General features: G+C 36.1%; 1 protein-coding gene across 1 annotated transcript in view; it reads right to left on the bottom strand.

Annotated features, from left to right (window-relative positions):
- Nucleotides 1-745: 745 nt before the first annotated feature.
- LOC111415452 (low-density lipoprotein receptor-related protein megalin) overlaps nucleotides 746-23,428 on the bottom strand; it is a 340,990-nt gene continuing 318,307 nt past the window's right edge. Inside the window, exons 10-16 of the mRNA XM_023047152.2 lie at nucleotides 18,163-20,571; nucleotides 17,710-18,105; nucleotides 11,135-12,557; nucleotides 2,810-5,184; nucleotides 2,230-2,638; nucleotides 1,946-2,178; nucleotides 746-1,882 (exon numbers count right to left, since the gene is read on the bottom strand). Of these exons, the coding sequence (XP_022902920.2) occupies nucleotides 1,692-1,882; nucleotides 1,946-2,178; nucleotides 2,230-2,638; nucleotides 2,810-5,184; nucleotides 11,135-12,557; nucleotides 17,710-18,105; nucleotides 18,163-20,571 (7,436 nt within the window). The 3' untranslated portion in view covers nucleotides 746-1,691. The remainder of the gene's footprint in view (nucleotides 1,883-1,945; nucleotides 2,179-2,229; nucleotides 2,639-2,809; nucleotides 5,185-11,134; nucleotides 12,558-17,709; nucleotides 18,106-18,162; nucleotides 20,572-23,428) is intronic.

Here is a 23,428-nt window from a genome sequence, read left to right as displayed (position 1 = left end):
CTGTTTTGTATTAAGTGACCCAAGGTACAGATCGGTCCAAGGTACAACACTTTCCCCTAACTTCTCCCCCAAACTTATACCAATCAATCATGCCATCGACTTAACTTTTATATAAAATGTAATAAGAGGTGGAAAAACAAGGGTAAAAGTTGCTGTCGCCGCTCGAGTAATCGCTCTATTTTTTAGTCACTCTGTATAATAAAGGATAATACACTAGAAATTTGTTTATTTAATACTAAAACACCTTCAAGTAATAATTAACTATTTTATTTTATCTTTATTATAACACCTGTAAGTATTGAGCTTGTAAATCATGTTAAAAAATCAATAATCATTCTTCGGTGTGCTTGATAGTGAAAATACATATAGTATAAACTTGCAATGCAAAGCAATGTACTACAACTGTATCTAAAGTTAAAAAAGATACGCGCAAAATACTTCGTATAGCATTATTTTCCACACGCTTCTTTTATTGTTTGAATGTAAAATCAGTAATACTATAGGAATACATTATATTGTAGATTCCTTTAAGTTTTCATTCGAATGAACACTCCATTCATTCTGCCATTTAATAAAAGATGGCATGTGTGGATGGCTTTAACATTTTTTCTTTAATTTTTAAATTACACAGCTTTAGCTGCGATTGGCTCAAAAATCATCTATTATCTTTCTGGATATTTTAATTTAACGTTGTTGTTTTTAATGAAATCAAATTAATTAAAACTAATCACACACTAACACAACATTGTTTGGTATTTTTTTATTTGTATAATTCACATTTTCACATACAAGTCATATAAAGTGTACTTTATCTAAAAATTGTTTAAATGATCGATTTCTAAAAGAGGTTATTGGTACAAATAAAAAAATACTGTCTATAAATATTGGAATGTTCGCAAATGCAGTCTGTCTCTGTTACAAAAATCACTTTACGGACTGTTGTTAAATATTAATTAATTTACACTTTATTTACGATATATACAGAATCTTACAGTATGGAAGATAGTCCAACGATGACAAAACAAATGAGTTAACAACAATTAAAATAAATCAGCATAATCAATTCTATTTATTTAAAATTTTGGACGATGGCACTTTTAGTGTAACACAAAAATAATGAATTCAAAATGATTTCAGAATATAGAATGTATCTTGGAATTTGGCGATTATGCTGATTTAAGTTTTTTAAAAACTCTCTTACCAACACCTTCATATAAAAATATTCTCTTTTAATCTAATAGTATGTTTTTTGTTCTTATAGAATTACGGAAAAATCTCTCAAACGTTTCAACGTCTTAAAAAATTCGTAGTAGTACAACTAAACGTGTAAAATGTACATAACAAGGAAAATAAAACCTGCATCACAACTTAATAACAATAATAAAATATATATATTATATACACAGTCATTCGGATTTCTAAACAGCGCATTAACTCTCTGAAATCATATACTATATATCTTCTCAAATTAATTTCATTTTAAATATGTAGAAATTCGCACAACATGTACTATCTTTAAAATACAAAAATTAAAGTAAGTATGGTTTCTATATAAAAGAATTGTTCGTTATTTTTTTTTTATTGATTTGGACTTTGTTCCTTGTTTCTTCTTAGAAATTAAAAATTTCAAATCACTTCATGTAATCTAGCACTAACCAGTAAATTCGGTATATCGATTCTTTGTGTTTGTATCAGCAGTCTTCTTCCACCAGCTTTTGCGTATCTTTGCCGGTGTCGATTGCCGGTTCCAACTCTTTGTGCCTAATATTCACCTGAGGCGACGATCTGTGTGTTACGCTAGATGGCGCTAATATAGCGCTTGGTGGTTCCATAAATGTGTCGCTTTTTGATTTCGTTACATCCACCGGAACTTCATATAAAGCTAAATAATAAAATTGCATTTAACAATCATTTTTTATGGATGGATTTTAAAATAAAATATTACCTGAACTTCCATTTCCCATTGCATCAGGATTATTTTGAACTGCATCGTACATTGGATTGTGGAAATCTCTATTTTTATTACTGACGGGATCTAAGCTGTAAGCAACATCCAAGGGTTCTACATTTCCAGATCCGTTTTCATTAAATGTCGTAGGTCCAAATTCAACATTCGTGCCTTGCCTAAACGAAACGCTTTGACTACTAGCCAAACTACCTAATGTTGATCCTTTTCCACTACAATAAAAAAAATTAACCGATTTATTAATAGCAATTTTTTTAACTTACAATGGTCTCTTCCTAATTACAAACCAAGCACCAGCCGCCAAACCAATAAGTAACAAAATAACAATAATCGGGACAATAACGGCAGTTACATTAGAGGCGGTTGATGAAGTACTCAACGCAGTATGGACATCGCAGACTTCTCCAATAAAGTTTGGCAAACATACACATTCCAATTTATCCACTTCCGTATCAGATTCTTTACAAATACCACCATTTTGACACATACAGACTCTTGGAAGTGGCTTTTCAGGTAAAGCAGTGCCACAAACGATATCCGTCTTTCTGGCAATAGTTGCGGAATCCGGACATGCGCATCTATGACCATCCGGTATCAACAGACATAAATGGGAGCATTGCCTTTTCATACATGGATTGTTAATTGTTGTGTTATATTTTAAATTATGGTGTACTACAAAAAAAAATAATTTTGATAAGTTAATAATGTATTTTGTTGAAAAACATTCACGGTACTTGATGGCCAATGGAGTGGAAATAATACAAAAGATGTATCACGTGACATTAGGAAGATTGTTGGAGAGATGGAGCAAATTTTAAAATCAAAAATGTTTATGCCACTTACTTTTGACTCCAGAAGGATTCATCAAATCAGAAAGAACGGAAACAGCAATACCCCTTCCAAATTTATCTTGTTGAATTAATTCTCCAGTATCCTTAGTAACCCAATACAAAGATGATTCAAATACATCTAATGAAATAGGATGTTTCAAAAATTCTCCACGTAAAACAGATTTCCGATTAGATCCATCTTGCGACATAGATTCAATTGTGTTTAATTTCGTATCTGCCCAATAAAGATTATGACCCATACCAAAATCAATTGTCAACCCTGTAGGATGTCTTATATTCTGCGTTACGAGCGGCCTTCGTTTTGATCCATCCATCCAAGCAACTTCTATTTTAGGAGCAACTCCTGCATCCGTCCAGAACATTTTTCCATGTTGTGGATCAACAGCGATAGAAGTTGGATCTTCTACGCCAACGCTAACTATCGATCGTCGATATCTTCCGTCGGTTTTAGCAACCATAACCCTTCCTTTAGCTTTAGAACTTTGACGATCTGTTTCCGTCCAATATAAATTGTCACCAATCCAATCGATCGATAAAGATGTTGGTTTCGACGTTCCTTTCATATCCAAATCTTGGGCATATCCCATTTTTACCCTACCATCAAGTGCGTTAATCATATAAGATCTTTTTATTGTTTTGTCATAACTATCAGCCCAGAAGATCATTTGAGTGTTTGGATTATAATCAATGGCTTCAATCCGTTTTTCTTGATTAATAACGTTATTTTCATCGCGGTTTTGTAAATCGTAGGATCTAATTTCAGGACCATTTGCAAGTAAAACAATGGGTGGATCAACTAAAGCCTTACAAACTCCTGATTGACCGTCTATCAATCTAAAACCAGGCTGACAAGAACATTCATAAGTTCCATTTAGATTGATGCAATTTTGTGAACAATGATGCGTATTCATGGCGCACTCATCTATATCTTCACAATGTTTCGTATTTTGTTTCGAGATAATAAACCCAACTTGGCAACTACAAATATAACCAATCTCCGTTAAGTTCATGCATATGTGTTGACATTGACCGCGCGTTTCATCTGTACAAGAACTTGTATGATGACATCCTAATTCATCTGAACGATCACCACAATCATCAGATAAATCGCATACTTGAGATCTTTCAATACATTTCTTATTCGCACACATAAATTCGCTAATTGGATCGCATGGTTTTTGTTTTGTTGAACATATGGTCATGTTGTTTTCATCGGAACCATCTCCGCAGTTATCAATTCCGTCGCATAGTTGGTACCTTGAGATGCATTTATGATTGTTACACTGGAATCTGTGTAAGTTATCGCATTTGAAGTTGCTGCAAATTGAAGAGGATTCATCTGAACCATCGGAACAATCATCTGTTCCATCGCACAAATCTGCCATGCTAATACAAAGATGGTTGTTGCATTGATATTTTGTTTCTGGGCAATATCTTCCATTGGGGAACTTCGGTGGACAATTCAGTTCATCGGACATATCGCGGCAGTCTCTATCACCATCGCAACGGAAATAAGATGCGATGCAATGTCCAGAAGCGCATTGGAACGTTCCATTTTTACATTGATATCCGGAGCAGGCCGTTTCATCTGAGTTATCACCACAGTCGTTTTCGTGATCGCATCGCCATCTAGTTGAGATACATTTTCCATTTTTACACTTGAATTCAGATTCAGAACATTCTCGATAATGCCCGTTACAGATTTTATCACTTTCATCTGAGCCATCTCCGCAATCATCGGTAAAGTCACACTGCCATTGTTTGGGAATGCATCTATTATTTTGGCATTTAAAGTCAGTTTCAGAATTACACTTTGGACAATTTTCGGGTAATTCATCAGAACCATCGCGACAATCATCTTTTCCATCACAGAATAACCATTTTGGAATGCATCTATAATTCGTTCTTCCCGGACATCTTTGCCAACCAACCGTACAATTCTTTTGTCTACACAAATAAGCTGGTTCGTCGGAATCATCACCACAATCGTTATCGAAATCGCACGTCCACAATTTCGGAATGCATTTACCATTTTTACAACGGAATTCCGTATCTATGTCACACGTACGGTTGGCGCAAAGTACAGGATCTTCGTCAGAGCCATCTTTACAATCTGGATCGCCATCGCATTTCCAACTTTCCAAAATACAGCGTCCGCTCGATCTACATTTAAATTCGATTTGAGGGCATGGATATCCACAGTTTTGTTCGTCGGAACCGTCTCCACAATTATCTGTACCATCGCAAATTGTCGAAGAAGCAGTGCAGTGATTATTTTTACATTGGAACATTCCTGCTCTGCATGTTCTTGGTGGACACGATGTTGGTTCATCAGATCCATCTCTACAATCTTTTTCTCCGTCGCATCTAATTAATATAAAATAAATATTAACTTTAGCAAAAGTTCAAAATTGATTACTATTGAATATTTGTTAAGTATTATTAAAACATTATCCAATAGATGTCGCTACTTGTTTGCCTGAAAGCTACAGATTTATATATTTTTTAAGTTGGCAGTACGAAGGGCGCGTTTCGACCGAGCGTTTGTTCTGTTCATATCCAGTGTGTTAATTAATTATCGTACCTGACGTCATCATTGCAAATATGCAACCAATATCACAGTATAGGTATTGCAATACGCGATTTGCGATGTTGGTTGCATATTTGCAATGATGACGTCGGGTACAATAATTAATTAACCCAGTGTAGTTCGCCATACTTTGTAGATCAGTAGTATTTTCAATATATTTTCTATCAACGGCTCGTTGTTTTATTAAAAACGTTACCGCAACTCAACAGGTTATGGGCCCAAAGTGCGCGAAACCGAAATAAATAAGGTAACACTAAATAACGTAGAGGTTAAAAACATGAGTGTTTAAGTAAGAAACAATGGCGTGCAAAACGGATCTTTTGTCGTGTGTCGATGAACTTCTTGAAGCTGAGAACTGGGAAGTTTGGGAGGAATCCATGTGCATGTTGTTTCGTGCGACTCGTTTATTTGACGTCGTGGATGGTACACGTAAAGTACCAGAAAAGGTAGAAAAATGAAACACTGAACAATTGGAAGCTATCGATAAATACGAAGCAGATTGTGCAAAAGCCCAGTTATATATAACTAGAGCACTAAGTCAACCTATAAAGGTCTTTGCCCACTACACCGTATCATACCATGACCGTAACCGTATCGACACACATAAAAAAATATTCTTTGTATGAATTACTATGAAAGTGCATTTAAACCAAACGAACAAAGAGCTAGAGCTAGAACAAGAGCATTCTTTCTTGATCTTTTAGTGTAAACGAAATCGCGTTTTTAGCGCTTACACCAAAATATCAACGAGCAAAAATGAGAATCAAGAATCAGAATTCTTGCACATAGATGTTTAGATCAGCCGAACGAATGCTCATTCGGCTAGAACACAAGAACGCTTTGAAGAGATCGCTCCGATGAGCGAGCACATCCGAACACGCAAGAAGGCTCTAAGCAATTGTTCGCACGCTCTAATGCCGTTTACGTTCACGTTCAAGCGATCGAACATGTTAGAATATTCTCTAGAATCTTTGAGAACACAGACAGAACAACGAAAGAATGCTCTACATCTGTTTACACTAAAAGAATAAGATAGAGTGGGGATAGAATCGTCTGATGTAAATCGGCCCTGAGGCAATGCCCATTGGACCGCTCCGGCACCGGCCAACAGCGTACCGTGCCATTCTCGGCCCGACAGCAATTCCCGAATATTTTGCAGGTGCCAGCAAACATCTGTTTTACCATTCCTTTCGCGCTAGTACACTGCAGCAGGTTCACACTTCTTAAATATGGAGGACGAAAAACTAATAGAATGTGTTCGTAATAAATACGAATTTTTGTATAACCTTCAACATACAAAATATATGGATACTCAAAGGAAAGAGAGAGCCTGGAAGGAAATTTGAAGTGATGACATTCGAAAATATTGAAAAAATTTTCTTCATCATCAATTAAGTGTCTAAATAATGGCCAGTATTCTCCCTCAGCTTTTCGTTCTTTTAGAGCATCGTGAATCCAGTATCGTCGTCGCCGTTTTTGCATTACTTCTTCTTCCTCGTCCAAAATAATGGCAATCATTGCCAATTATCTGATAGATAACTTTCTAATAGCCATACCGTCGCTTTTTTGATACTATCCGCAGGTAGGCGCAACAGCAAAAATGTACAACAACTAACAGATCTGGTGCTGCACTAAACAGGATCCGACGGGGCATCTACAGTTTGTATACACGGGCATAATACGCGTTTCATACGAGAATAGAACGCTGTTGGTCCGTTGCAGTGGGCATAGTAGTGTTCAGAACGTTTTCTTGCAGGGACGTGCTTGACACGTCCCTGTTACGGTCCTAGTATGGAACGGGGTAGTTTGCAAGAAATGTGGGATCGGTTGAGAAGAACATTTGGCATGGAAACGGGCCAACGTTTAGATAAATTGCTTGAACAATTTTTTGGTTATGCCTACGATGCTAATGTTAATATGATACCCATATTGGTGAGTTGCATAATTAATGAAATAAGTAGTGAACTCAAAAGGAAAAAGCAAGCAGAGCTTGACGAATGCATTTTACTGGGACGAGTTTTATATATTTTGCCTGTTGAATATATACCTGTAGAAACGGTTTGGGAAACCGAATCAGACAATTCCAGATCGCTTGATATGTTAACGGAGCGTATTCGTAACCACGAAGAAAGAATAAAAGTTGGTACGGATAATAACATGGTGGCTCTGTGTGCAGCACAACAGAACAATAACGGAGTATCAACGAAAAGTGGAAATGGGGATACAAAGAAAAAGAAAAGCAACAATTTCCTTTTTAAATGTTATAAATGTCACAAAAGGGGACATAAAGCTCCACAGTGCCCAGAGAAATCGAATGATGACAATGAAAACAATTCCCAGCTATATTAATTCCATCGGTGTGGATGCATGGATTGCTGATTCTGGATGTTCCCAGCACATGACGTCAAACAAGAAAAACTTTAAGACTGGAATTGGTTCTCAAGATCTACTAGCTCTAGGAATATGAAAAGTGAGCATACAAGCGAGAGTTAAGAATGAATGGCTCAGTCGTGAATTCAAAAATGTCTTGTATGTGCCAGAATTGCGTGGAAATTTATTTTCTACCGCGCAAGCCAGAAAGAGTGGATTCGCAACCCACTTTCTTGCGAATGGTTCGTTAAACATGATGGACAGATTTTGGTAATCGGAAAGGCAATATCTAACGGTTTGACGATTTTGGACATTTCAGTAGTAAAACCGATGAATTCCGTGGTCGTAAATGTTGCGTCAGTAAATGAATCGTTGCAAGTGTTGCACGAAAGACTCGCACATCAAAATGAAAGACACATTGCAAAGTTTTTACTAAGAAATGGTATCAATGTTGAAATTAAAGATGAGTTTTGTGTCGGATGCGTGCAGGGAAAAATGCATCAGAAGCATTTTGGGTCGAGAACGGTGCATGCGAAGGAAGCTGGTGAACAGATTAACGCAGATTTGATTAGACCTATGTCGGGTGAGTCCATCGGTGGGTCAAGGTATGGCTTAATTTTAAAAGACGATTCAGAAAATTCAGACGATTGTTTTGCCTTAAGACCAAAAAGTGCATTGAAACTTTCTTCAACGAAGTGGATACTGCAAGTATACGTATTAAAACATTATTGAGTGACGCGGGAACTGTATTTTTAAATAAAATACTGAAAGACACTTTATCAAAACGCGGTATTATGTTGCAGATTGCAATGACAGAAACGCCTCAACAAAACGGCGCGGCGGAAAGAGAAAATCGTACTGTAATAGAAGCAGCTCGTGCTATGCTTACACAAAAGGGATTACCTATAAAACTTTGGGCTGAAGCGTGTAATACGCCGGTTTTTGTGTTTAATCGAATGGCACCTACACCAGTGAATGAAAAATCATCAATTGAACTGTAGTATGGGATTAATCATTTTGATATTGACAAATTAAGTGTGTTCGGGACGAAAGTTTGGTATTTGCTACCAGAATCTAATCGAAAACAAAAATTTGGAAGCAAAAGCGAATGCGGACTTTTGGTTGGTTACGAGGAATCTGATGGGTACAGAATTTATGTTGACGGACGCAGAGATTTGGTGCGTTCTTATAACGTAACATTCGAAAACGAATTGACTTATCAACTGGACAGCTTAGAGAGTGATTTTAAGAACGACCTTCAAACTCAGGGGTCTGAAGGCAACAACAAGGAAGAAATTCTTGAAGAAAGTTACCCAGATAAGTTAGAAAATTGTAATGAAGATATAGAAGAAACAAATTCAACACGTCCAAAAGGACAACAAAAACTACCAAGTCGATACAATGACTATGAGGTAACAATTCTAGGAAAGGAAAAATCCTTACAAGATTACGCTTACTTTGCCTACCCTGGGGGATGCTCCAGGAACGTATGAAGAAGCGATAGATTCTGAACATAAAGTCATGTGGAAGAAAGCGATGGATGAGGAAATGAAGTCTCATGAAGAGAATGGTACATGGCAGATGGAAGAATTACCAGAAGGAATTAAAGTTCTACGAAATCGCTGGGTATATCGAATGAAATTAAAACCAGATGGATCAATAGAGAGAGAGCAAAAGCTAGACTTGTAGTAAAAGGGTGCGCGCAGAGTGAAGGAATAGATTACGACGAGCTATTTCATCCAGTCGCTCGTTATGATACAGTACGCGTATTGTTAAGCATGGCAGCTACGCAAGGCTTGAAACTTTAGCAATTTGATGTGAAGACCGCTTTTCTTTATGGCGAAATTTAAGAACAACTATATATTGAACAGCCAGAAGGAATTAATGATGGAATTAATCGAGTATGCCGAATTCAAAAATCTCTTTATGGCTTGAAGCAAGCACCAAAGTGCTGGAACTACAAATTCAAACAATTTATACTAAAGCAGGGGTTTCAAGAAAGCGTTGCACATCGATGTTTGTTTATAAGATATAAAAATGGTCAGTGATTGTTCTTAGTAATCTATGTGGATGATGGATTGATAGCAGGGAATGATCAACAAGAGATAACCGGATTAATCCACCAGCAGGAATTCAAGATTACGGAAGGTGAACTGAATTCATTTCTCGGTATACAAATTCAACAGGCTGATAACAACATTTTTATAAGTCAGTCAACATATACCAGAAAAATACTAGAGCGATTTGGAATGGAACATTCAAAGTCAGTTGGAGTTCCTACAATGACGATTGAAAAGGATGAAGAATCTAAATGTATAAATGATGGGACTCCTTATCGTGAAGCTGTTGGTTATTTACAATATTTGGCTACAGCTACACGACCAGATATTGCCTTTGCTGTGGGTGTCGTAGCAAGAGCAGTATCAAAACCATCTCAAGCTGATTGTCAACGAATTCAACGAATTGTTAGATACTTAAACGGAACAAGAAATGTTGGAATCATCTATCAATCAGATAATCCTGGATCTTTTATGACATACAGTGACGCAGATCATGGAGGAGACTGGGAAACGGCAAAATCAACAACTGGATCAGTGAGCACATATGCAGGAGGAGCAATTGTATGGGCAAGTCGTCAGCAGAACGTGGTCGCTTTATCATCTACCGAGGCAGAATACGTGGCAGCTAGTGAAGGTGTAAAGGACATTTTGTGGTTGACAAAATTATTCAATGAACTGATTGGTTTTAATGAATGTCCTAAATTGCTTTGTGATAACCAAGGTGCCATTGCATTAGTGAAAACCCCGTCTTTTCATAAGCGTACCAAACATATAAATATCCGTTATCATTTTGTGAGAAACGCGTATGAAAATGGACAGTTGTGTGTTCAATATATAGACACTAAGAGACAGGCAGCGGATGTATTTACAAAATGTTAAATCGAAAGATCAATTTAATGTATTGTGCGAAAAAATAGGTTTGGTCTCACTTTCTTAACGTTTTTTTATTGTTATTGTTTGTTACTCAGAGACAACGTATTGAGGAGGAGTGTTGAATATTTGTTAAATATTATTAAAACAATACGTTATCCAATATGTGTCGCTACTTGTTCGTCTGAAAGCTACAGATTTATATATTTTTTAAGTTGCCAGTACAAAGGGCGCGTTTCGACCGAGTTTTTTATTCTGTTCATATAGTTCGTCATAGTTTGTAGTTCAGTAGTATTTTCAATATATTTTCTATCAACAGCTCGTTGTTTTTTTAAAAACTTTGCATGTTGAATTTAGAAAATGATTACATGACACAAAGTTGAAAATACATTTTATCTTATTAAAACAAAAAGAAAATTGTACTTACTTCCAAAACCATGGAATACATTTGGCATCATTTCCACCACAAGAATGTTGTCCAGCGGTACAATTAGCGATACAAGTTTTTCCATCACTTTCAAGATAAAATTGATTGGGACAAGCGCATTTATACGTTGTTTGGCCTTCTTCTCCATAACCTTCGATATTCAAATAACTAGATTCGTGTGGTGGTGCAATCAAGCATAAATGAGAGCACCCTCCGTTATTATTTCCGCATGGATTTGTATAATTTAGTTGCCTCAATGGATGATAAATATGAATGTCGTAAGGCCTATGGGTGGTGTTTCTTAAAAGTGTTAAGTCTTTTCCGGTGTTTTTGTTTGCTCGATTGATACATTTTAAGTTCCAATCGGTCCAATAAATGTAATCGTCGAAGAGATTTAATGCAAATACATGAGGAACAGATGTGCCTGAGAGAACGATGTGTCTATTTTTACCTTCAAGATCTGTAGAAGCTATATAATCAAGATGAGCATCCGCCCAATATAAACGATCGGTGAAATAATCAATTGTAAGTGCGTTAGGCCAAGAAATATCGTTTTCCCAAGTTAATATTCTAGTAAAATTGCTTCCATCCATTCCAATTTTACCAATGTACGCTTGTAAATGCCAAGATGTATAGTACATGTAACCAGTGCCAGGATGAACAATTAAAGCCCTAGGATCAGCAATTCCAGTTTGAAGTGTTCTACGATTTGTTCCGTTCAGTTCGGCTACATCAAGGTTTTTAGAGTGACGATCCAACCAATACAATTTTCTTCCAATCCAATCTACCGCTAAACCTTCCAAACCATGAGAATCATGTCGTATAATTGGTTCCTTTTCTCCGTTTCCATTAATATCAGTTCTAAATATTGTTTTTGCGGTAACATCGCTGAAATATAATTTATTCGATCTGTAATCGTAATCAATTGCAACGACATTCATTAAATCCTGATGAACCAAATTGTAAGTTGTTGCATCAATCGAAATATTACGGATATAATACTTATTTGTAAATATCAACCAAGGTTTAATATTATCCTTTCTTTTACATGTATGTTTATCTTCCTGCCTTTCATAATACTGGTCGTTACATTTACAATAATAACTTCCTGGCGTATTGGAACAATACTGAGAACACACTCCCGGCGTTTCTAGACACTCATTCATATCAGCGCAAGCTTTACCATCATCAAGTAACTTATATCCTTGATTACATTCACAGTAATATCCCGTAAGCGTATTAACACACTTATGATTACATTGATTCATTTCTGTTTTTGCGCATTCGTCTACATTGCAATGAAGCGGTTCGTCAGATTCATCTTTGCAATCAGCTACTTTGTTACAAACTAGTTGAGAGTCTATGCATTGACCATCGTTACAACGGAATTGATCGGATTTGGTACATGTTGAGTTATCTTTTTCTGAAAATAAAAAATATATATCTTATGTATGTTAAATAATAAGAGTTTTTTAATAACGGTAGGAAAATCAACTTGAATGTATTGTAATAAAGCAGTGAAAATAATTCTGCTTATCTCAACCACTTGGGTATAGAAATTTAACCAATTCAATAGCTTTTTTGTTTAAACCATATAATACTATGGGGTTACTAGGCTTGGGGTCTCAGGAGTAATGTAAAAACATATGTTACAGAAAACGTCTGGTATTGTAAGAGTTAAGTTAAGTATTTCTGATATATATATATATATCTTATCTTAATGTATTTTACACTAAAAATTAAGCAAATCAAATCTGCTGGCAGGTTTAATCCAGTAAAGGGCTGGGGTAGATGATGCTATTTTTATAGTAGATTTTGTAGTGTTGACACTCGATCGTTATTGTAGTAAAAGTAATTTATTATGAATACAAGTAAGCTAATACGAATAGGCGATTAATTTAACCTATGAAAGTAATCTTCTACTGACAGCTTGTAGTCGTTATGGTCAGTGCGATATTGTTTGCCAACAAATGTTTCTCAAATTTCTTAGAGGATCCTTAGGTGACTCATAGAATAACTAGAAGTTGATACTGGAATGTGGAAGTCTTGATTAGTATTTGAAGTAGAAAAGAAGAGAAGCGCGTATATAATAGCATCACAAACGATTGTATTATGTATTCAAAAAATTAGATGCTGATACGTCTGTGAACCGTTTGTGTAAGGATTATGGACTACCAAACAAACCAATTAATTTCAGATATACGATTGGAAAAATTGTAGAATTTCGAATATGCTATAAAGTAGTGATGGAACGGATAATGATATCCCCTTCGGCCGGATATCCGGCATATCTATCCGGCCATTATGGTTATAATTTCTGGTACATTTCTGAAGTGATACCCTACATTGCCACATTATTGCGATATTTGAATAAAAATGAAATTAATAAGAAAGCTGATAAGATATGTCAACTTATTTGGATCCAAGATACAAAATGAACTTTTTTGATGCTGATTTAACTAACGAAGTAACTCTAAACAGATGATACTTTAATTAATAATTGGTGATATTTCCACAAGGATCCTTCAAGAAATTAATTTTATAGCGAATTTTGAAAATTATCGGTGAAAATTGCAACATCGAAAATTTTATCAAAACTTCAAATATTATTTCTCAAAAACTAAAAGTTATTTTTCAAAACGGGTTGGTTCATTTTAAAGAGGATACTTTTATTAACACTTTGGGAAAATTTCATACTCATATTCCAAGAACTGGATTTTATACGAATTTTTAAAACGTAATCGGCGAAAATTGAAAAATTCGAAAAAATTGTCGATTATTTTAAAAATTTATTTCTCAAGAACTAAAAGTGATTTTTCAAAACGGCTTTTTGCATTAAAAAGAGGATACTTTAATTAATAATTGGTGATATTTCTACAAGGATCCTATAAGAAATTAATTTTAAGGCGAATTTTGAAAATTATCGATGAAAATTACATCAAAACTTATATCAAAACTTCAAATATTGTTTTCTCAAAAATTAAAAGTTATTTTTCAAAACGGGTTAGTTCATTGGAAAGAGGGCACTCTTATTAACACTTTGGGAAATTTTCATACTCATGTTCCAAGAAGTGGATTTTATACGAATTTTTAAAACTTAATCGGCGAAAATTGCAAAATTCGAAAAAATTGTCGATCATTTCAAAAATTTATTTCTCAAAAACTAAAAGCGATTTTTCAAAACGGCTTGTTGCATTAAAAAGAGGATACTTTAATTAATAATTGGTGATATTTCCACAAGGATCCTTCAAGAAATTAATTTTATGGCGAATTTTGAAAATTATCGATGAAAATTACATCAAAAATTATATCAAAACTTTAAATATTGTTTTCTCAAAAACTAAAAGTTATTTTTCAAAACGGGTTGGTTCATTTTAAAGAGGATACTTTTAAATGCATGAGGTCTTGCGTCTCGTACGAGAGTCTCGCAGGTAAATATTTCTGCAAATAATATCTGCAATATTTCTATAAATATTTTCGCATCTACACGCTGGAATTCCAGTAATGATATGTTGAAAGTACCTCTTGAAGGTAGACATGGACTTGGTGCATTGTGTCAAAATGTTGTTGATTTAAAGCCATATCCTTTTGAGGACAAATCCAAAAAAAAAGTATCCAAAAATGGATACTGTTAGAAGAAGTGCATAAATTACTAGTCAACTTTCAAATACTTGCCAAGAAACTCGGAAGAGAGAAATACGTCAAATTACCTATGGTGGTTGTAGGTATCAATATATTAATAGATAATATTGACAGCAAAATAGTTTCATGGGACCGAAAGGCAGATCGAAACGCTGTCGAAGAGCAGCTTATTGTTAGTTTTCAGGCTGCGACAGACAAAATATTAAAGCATTATCGTAAAACTAATTAGATTTATGCTGCAGTTTTAATTCTCGATTCGCGGCATAAGATAGAAGTTTTTGATATGACAAGATGGAGCCAAGAATTAAAAGGGACTTGGATTCAGAAATTTGAAGATGTATACAAAGCCTATTTCCATCAATCAGAAGGCCAACGCTCGAAAGTAACGGCATTGGAGGAACGAGAAGATTCTAGAGCGGAAAAGTAGGATTTTGTATTTGATTTTGATGTTTTGTATACAGTAAATCCCACGCCTTCCGAAGGAGAATGAATGCATCAGCTTCAAAAATATTATTCTATGCCTCGGTGTAATAAAGACACAGATATATTACAATGGTGGAAAATTCAGTTCCGGCGGAAAGATTATTCTCACGTGCTGCATTAACTATAAGAAAACATCAAAATCGCCTTAACAATAAATCTGCACGATGTTTGTTATGCCTAAACGATTGGGTGAAAAATAAAATCATTTGCGACCGACAGGGCTGAGGGTTGTAATTCTCTCTTCCGACTCTTACATTATAGCAAGTATTTAAGTATTCCTTATTGCACTGAAACAATAAGATTATGCATGACGAGATTTCGATACTTTTGTGAGACTCTCGTACGAGAAACGAGACGAGACGAGACGAGAGTGGAGGTTGCGAGACGAGACTTGATACAAGACTTATTAGTTCATCGGCGAGACGAGACAAGACTTTATGAAAATCTCGTCTCGTTGGTCCCGTGCGAACCACTATTTTTCATGATAAAATTGCACTGTTGAAAGAACATATTGTATATTATTAATATACATATAACAAACTAAAAAATGTATTGTGGATTTTCTGGGAATAGTGGCGTCAAATGTGAGAAATATTGAATTATATGATATTTATAAAAAGTACAAACAAGAATATTTACAACTTGTTGAGAATGAAAAAAGAAAACGGAATGCGATAGCCATAAAAAATGCAGATAATCAAAATAAAAAAATGTGGGAGGTGATAAATGGTCAGCGACAGAACTTAAGAATGGAAGTACAACAACGGCACATGATGAATTTGAAAAAACTAATTGATATGGTGTAATCTCAGTAAAGCTTTCGATACTGTAGATCACAGTTTACTTCTAAATAAATTGCACTTTTATGGAATAAGATCCTATAAACTGATTGAATCTTACCTCTCCAATAGGTATCAGTGTATCTACTGGAATGGAGAAATTTCCAATATGAGAAATGCGTCTGCGGGGTCCCTCAAGGGTCTCTCCTTGGCCTCTTACTTTTTATTATATATGTAAATGACTTGTCGAACTGGAGTTACTTCCTGCCTCTACGCCGACGACACGACGTTTGTAGTGCGAGACAGTACAGTGGAATTTATTAACAAAAAAAGTGCCGAAATTCTGTACATGGTGACTGATTGGATGAGAGCAAATAGATAGGTAGTAAATAATGAGGAAACCTAATTTATGAAATTTTTTCAACGAGAAGAATCAAGCGTGAAGTTTTTGGGTTTGCATTTTGATCCGATGTAGAATTGAAATTGTCACATCAATTGGCTATGTAAGCGATTCGCGAGTGTTGTGTATCTGGTGCGCAGATTGAGGGTTTGTGACCGCCCTAGCGGTCTTGAAGCCGCTAGGGCAGCTTACTTTTCGTGCTTTTACTCTGTTGCAGCTTACGGTGTAGCAGTTTGGAGGTCAGCTTCACGTAGCATTGATAAAGATAAATAAGAAACAGTAGTAGTAAAGAGGAAATAAATACAAAAGCGAAAATCCATATGTACTGGGTCCGGCAGTGACAGGGAAAGATTTAAAGTAGGGCTTGCAGCGCGCCGAGAAGTGATGGGGAAGAAAGTAGCCAACTTGCCAAGACCTGCATAATTTTCCATTTAGTTTACAATGGAGCATTGGACGGATGAGCAGCACGGTTACGCAGTTAAAGCCTATTTTCAAAACGGTGAAATTTCGGCAAATGGGCAAATCATCGGTCCATATTTTTTTGAAAATGTGGCTGAAAATGCCGTTACCGTTAATTCTGTACGATACGTTGCAATGATTCAGAATATTATCTCACACCACAACATGAAGGCCTTCCAGGGAGTGAAGACACACTTTTTCAACAAGACGGGGCAACAAGTCACACTACAAGAATTTCAATGAATGCTGTAATTGCTTTGAAACGGCGATATCAGTTGGCCCCCTCGGTCTCCCGACCTAACCCCCTGCGACTTCTTTCTTGCAGAGATTCTTTATGCAAAACTTTCAGACACGACTACGAGAATGCATAAATTGTAACGGAGGACATTCGGCGGATGTAGTATTCAAAAAATAATTTTTTTGACTTTGTAAACCAAATGGCAAATCATGCAGGTCTTGGCAAGTCGGCTACTTTCTTCCCCATCACTTCGCAACGCACTGCAAACCCTACCTTAAATCTTTCCTTTTCACTGCCGGACCCTGTATAAATCCATATCCAGTACGCGTCATAAATCTAATTTCCCTATTTAGTTTGAAAACGTCATGAACCGAATCATTAAATGTATTAAAATATATCTGGGGTCATATCTAGTTAATATAAGTGTCTTGCTTATGCACAGCTCAAGCATAAATTGTTATTATATTATGAATTATGACATAGTGGGATATAATTGATATAACCAGCTCTTTACATTAGCGATTTAAATTAAATTTATGTTTTTATTATATATGAAATATCTTTCTGTACTTACTGCAGTCAACTTCATCAGATCTGTCACCACAATCATCTTCTCCATCACATCTATACATTATTCTGATACATTTAAAGTTTTGACACGCAAACTCATTTGTTGAACAAGTTTTGTATTTATCGTTGCAATCTTTTCCTTCGTCAGATCCATCTCCGCAGTCATTATCGTGATCGCACACCCATCCCTCGTTCACGCATCTACCATTTGCACATTGGAATTGGTCATCGCCGCATGGTGGCGGAGTTCCACAATGATGTGAGGTTGTATTTTCATCGGCTCCATCAACACAGTCGGGATCACCATCGCAAACCCATTTCTTTGGAATACACTGAGCTCGTCCCCATTCTTTGTTCGCATCGCAAGTAAATTCCAAGACGTCATCGCATTTTCTTTCATCTAATAATTTTATTATAGAGGTTAAATTAGTACTACTATTTACTTTTTTTTACTTACTGCATTGGTGCCTTTTGTCTTCATCACTGCTATCCAAGCAATCATTATCACCGTCACAAATATAAATTCTTGGTATACAATTTCCATTATCGCAAGTGAAGAGATCACCAAAGCATGTTCTTCCTTCACTTTTGCAATATTCTGGTGGTTCATCTGCTCCATCACCACAATCATCATCGCCATCACAGTACCAAGTTGCTGGAATACACCTATGATTTGGACATCTGAAGCTGTTTGTAGGACACGTTCTTTGGGCGCAATGTAATGGATTTTCATCGGAATTATCTCCGCAATCATTATCACCGTCGCATAACCAATAGGCTTCGACGCAGATATTAGTGGTTTCGCACTTAAGATGATCTACTGGACATGTTGTGTTCGTCGGACATTTTTCGTGGGTTTCATCTGATGTTATATTATCTTTACAATCGTTGACACCATTGCATACTTGTGCCATTGGAATACATCTGAAGTTAGCACAGGTAAATTCTCCATCAGCACATGGTCTATATGTACAATCTAATTCATCAGAACCATCTTTGCAATCGTTTTCATGATCACATTTCCATGAGTTAAATACACATCGACCGTTATTGCATCTAAATTCTTTTGAAGAACATGAATGGAAAGCGCAGTAATTAGGATCTTCATCACTTTTATCTCCACAATCATCTTCACCATCACAAGCCCACATTCTTGAAATACATTTTCCATTTTTGCAATAAAATTTACTTGCGTCGCATGTTAAGTTTTTAGGGACACACATCCGTCCTTCATTTACCAACTTGGTGTTGTCATCACATCTACATTCAGCTGCGCCATTTAGGCCTGGGTGACAACTTTGAGCACATCCACCATTATTAATATTGCAAGGATTAACTTTACATTCTTGTCTTTTTTCGGAATAAACTTGAATGTCCCTTGGACTATCATCTAATCTTTTAACCATTTCGATCATATTGGCACCAGTATGTTTTTCAGCTCTGTAAACACCTCGAAGTTGTAAATCAGTCCAATACATATAACGTCCTAATATTGTTATGGAAAATGGATAAATTGTCGCGCTTATCAAGATTTCGCGATTTTTTCCGTCGAGATCTGAACGTTCGATTTTTTCTCGCACAGCATCTGTCCAATATAACATTTGGTCCTCGTAATCAATAGCTAAACCTGAAGGTTGTGCCAAGTTCTTATCGATGATTACCTTTTTAAGAGAACCGGCCATTGTTGTTCGAATAATTTTACCGTGAGTTCCAAATTTACCCCAATCTGTATAGAATAACGTTCCATTACATGGATCGATAACAATCGCTCTAGGTCTTTCTACTCTTGAAATCATTACCAAATCAGTTCCATCCATGTTCATTGCGTAGATGCTGTGATTTGAAGAATCTGTCCAATAAATTTTCTTTTGTGTCCAATCATAGGCAATTCCTTCGGGATTAACACCTTTCCCAAGAATCACTTTAATATTGCTTATGGATGGATTATTTGATGGCATCCAGGCAATTTTCGACCAAGGACGAATTTGTGTGAATATCAACTTATTGTCCGCGTGATCAAAATCAATACCGACCACGTTTGTTAAATTAGCAATTGGTGTAAATGGTAAGCTGGTTGCTTTCGGATCGATACTCAAACTTCTAACTTCAGTTCTTGTGGTAAATACCAAATATTCGCTAAGAACGTCGCAAGTCCTTTCGTCTCTTGCTAATGTTCCTGTTGCACAATCACATTTATAATGTATCTCACTTTCTAATGGGTATGCAAAACATAATTGTTCACAACCTCCATTTACTTGATTAAAGCATGGATTTGTTTCGTCTTTTGGTTGAACGCTAACGTCCATAATTGCAATATCCCGTAGTTTTTCTAGATTAGTTCTAACTTTTACTGGTCGTGTATTATTATTATCCGGCAATTTTGAAGCTTTAAAAACTGTACGTAAATTTCTATCAACCCAATAAACATCGTTCATATGGATAGCAATTCCCATGGGATTTGGCAGATTCCTCATGATGATTTGTCTGGTTCCACCTAAGAAAGACACTTTTTGAATTGTATCTAATTTCGCATCAACCCAGTAAACGTCATGCGTGGCCATATCGATGGTTAAATCTTTAGGATTACTAATTCCAGTTGTTACAATTGGCATACTTTCTGTCCCATCTAGATTTGCTTTTCCAATTCTTGGATATTGTCCATAGTCAATCCAGTATAAAAGACGTTTAAGGGGGTTTACAGCTAATTCTCTTGGAGCGTCTGTTGTTGTTTTAAAGAGTACTTTTCGGTATCTACCATCTAACCAACATACTTCTAAGTAATTTTCGTGGGGGAATACGTTTGTGAAATAAAGATTTCCTGCTACCCAATCGATTGCTAAACCACGAATTCCGTTACTTCCAATGCCTTAAAAAATATAAATAGCGTTAAGGAAAATCAAATGCAATATTTATTTCTAAAGCTTAGAATTTTATGAGGGGCAAGAGGCGAAGGCAAGTCATAACCTTATCTGATCGTGGTACAACTAACGAGGCTCTGTTTGCCTCTTGTCAGTGAACAGCTTCGGGTGGAAGAACTGACAGGAGAAGGGTACTTTTATTGCCCTGGAATTCGGGAAACGGCTTCCCAAAGTGGACTAACTGTAGAATATGGTCAACGGTATAAGGATTTAGAAGGCAGATGACAACCACTATATTAAAGATCTTATGGAATAGTCCTGGTTAAAATCATATTGCAATGCTCAGAACTAAATATGTTTCCGGAATAAGTCTCTCAATCGTATTTCTGTAGGTGGCAATTATGAGTGTCTATAAATAAGAAACATCCCAACCACAGACTATAAAGATATATATCTGGAACGTAAAGATTTAATTTGCTACTTAAGCGAAATGAGATGGCCTGAGGCAGAACACATTGATAAAGAAGAGCACAGTGTTCTACTTGGAGTCATCATATGGAAAATTAGAATCCGGCGTCGGAGTGATAATAACGAAAAAGATAAATGGTTGTTAATTATATTCCAACATCCGACAGAACCATTCTACTCCAAATACAGGCTAATCCAGTAAATATAAATATAGTACAAATATAGACTTCCACCGCTATCATTTCGCATCATTCCTATAATGATAATGAAGTTGGGAGGCTCTACCAAAGTATTGAAGGTATAATAGAACGATTCCCCAAACTTGCAATAAATATCACAAAAACTTAATAACATCATAACTTTAATGCCAAACTAAGAGCGGGGTCGAAAACAGACCTCATTTCTTTGTCCTAAACTGAAAGGTCCGGTTTAGGACAATGAAATGAGAAAGGCCACCTGCTGGAGTTTTTCGTAGGGGAAATATCGTCAAAAACCAAATCGATTACATATTAATCAATAGAAGATATAAGAACTCTTTCACATCAATTATAACTTATTCGGGAGTAGATATTGAACACACCGATGGTAGAAGTTATGAAGGTGAAAATATGATATGACCATCTTCAACACCTCCAAGTAAAGCAAAAGATAGGTGATTTCATCAATGAAAAGGCCAAGCAGATAAAAGAAGAGGTGACGTTCTCTACAAGAGGAAATCAATAATTTTGAGAATATAGTAGAGTAGCAGAGTAAGAACCAGATAAAAAACCAAAAGGAAATCATGGATGACAGATGATGTTTTAAACCTGATGGAGCAAAGAAGAACACGTGATACAAATTCAAAAAGAAACGGAAACAGATCACGAGAAGAAATAAAGAACAAGAAGTGGCAGAGAGATGAGCAGAAATAGGAATGCTACAAGCTAAATACCGCAGCTTTAGCGTCCATAAAAAAGTGAAAGAGGCGGGAACTATTAGGGCGCGACTGCGATGAGACTCAAACGGGAAATTAATTATAGGCAAACAAGATATTAAAAACAAGTGGATATCATATTTGGAGTTGACTTTCCATGATCAAAGATTAGAAGTCAATTACCCAGCTGCAAAAGTAATAACGAGCCCCAACGTACTGAAACATGAGGTAGAGGCATCAATAAAACAAATAAACAGTAGGACCAGCTGAATTCTTAAAACTGCTAGACGAAGAACGAATTACCTACACCACGCAAATGTTTAATAAAGTCTATAGCATAGAGGGATTACAACCGTTGGTTGACCGGACCACACATTACAGTGAGCAATATGGACTTAATACCAATGTCCAAAAACCTCTACATTAATGGGTCTCGGACAGTACTATTAAGTACCTGGAAACTATAATAAATGACCAATGAAATAATGTACAAGAAATAAAACGCCGTATAGGAAAAGTCAGAACATATTCCTCCAGATAAAAGTAAAACATCTATAACACTGTGTCTCTTCCACACTGCAATACGGATAGAATCCTGAACCTGGATAGAAGTCACAACTAAAAAACTGGAAGCCTTTGAGATGTGGTAGTATAGACGACTGCTCAAAATACCATTGACAGCTCATATGATGAACAGAGAAAAAGATATTCCTGCTCCAATTAATAATGCAAGGGAAAGTTATAGGAAAAAGAAAACTCGGTAAAAAAAAATCTCGTGGCTGCCGAACCTTAGAACTTAGTTTGGGATAACCTCAGCAAAATTGTTTCGAGCTGCTGTCAACAAAATCATAATTGCTAACGTGATTGCGAACATTCGGAACGGATAGGCACTTCAAAGAGAAGAAGAACGCAATATTGAAGAATGAAACTGATAGAAATCGACATTCCGATTAAGACTATTTACCAATATAGGAACAAGAAAGCGAAATGGATTTGAAGAGGTGCAAAAACCAGGTAGGTCCACATTCGTGGGAATTTGACTTTTTCACTGATTTTGGTTTACAAAACTGTACTCTACAGATTGGTGCAAGAACCAGACAAAGGAGCTACCTGTTATGCTGTTTCGCTGCAAAAATCGAGTAGTTCCAGGAGCCACCTGGTTTTTGCTCCATGTGGTAGTGTGTCCTACCACGTGGTAACCATTTATATTTAACCCTAAACTGTCATTGTGTCTGTCCCTTCAAAATTTTCAAAAGTCACTTGAAACAAAAGTGTAAGATGCTATGTTTCCTCCACCCTGTTATATTACATGGATTCCTGGACCTTGATAGAAGCCACAACTAAGAAACTGGAAGCCTTCGAAATGTGGCTGAAAAAAAGTCACTTCAAACAAAAGTATAAGATGCTATGTCTCTTCCACCCTGTTATATTACATGGATTCCTGGACCTTGATAGAAGCCACAACTAAAAAACTGGAAGCCTTT

Source organism: Onthophagus taurus, chromosome 1 (assembly GCF_036711975.1).
Source record: "Onthophagus taurus isolate NC chromosome 1, IU_Otau_3.0, whole genome shotgun sequence".
NCBI lineage: Eukaryota > Metazoa > Arthropoda > Insecta > Coleoptera > Scarabaeidae > Onthophagus > Onthophagus taurus.
This window is presented reverse-complemented; position numbering and strand designations above follow the sequence as displayed.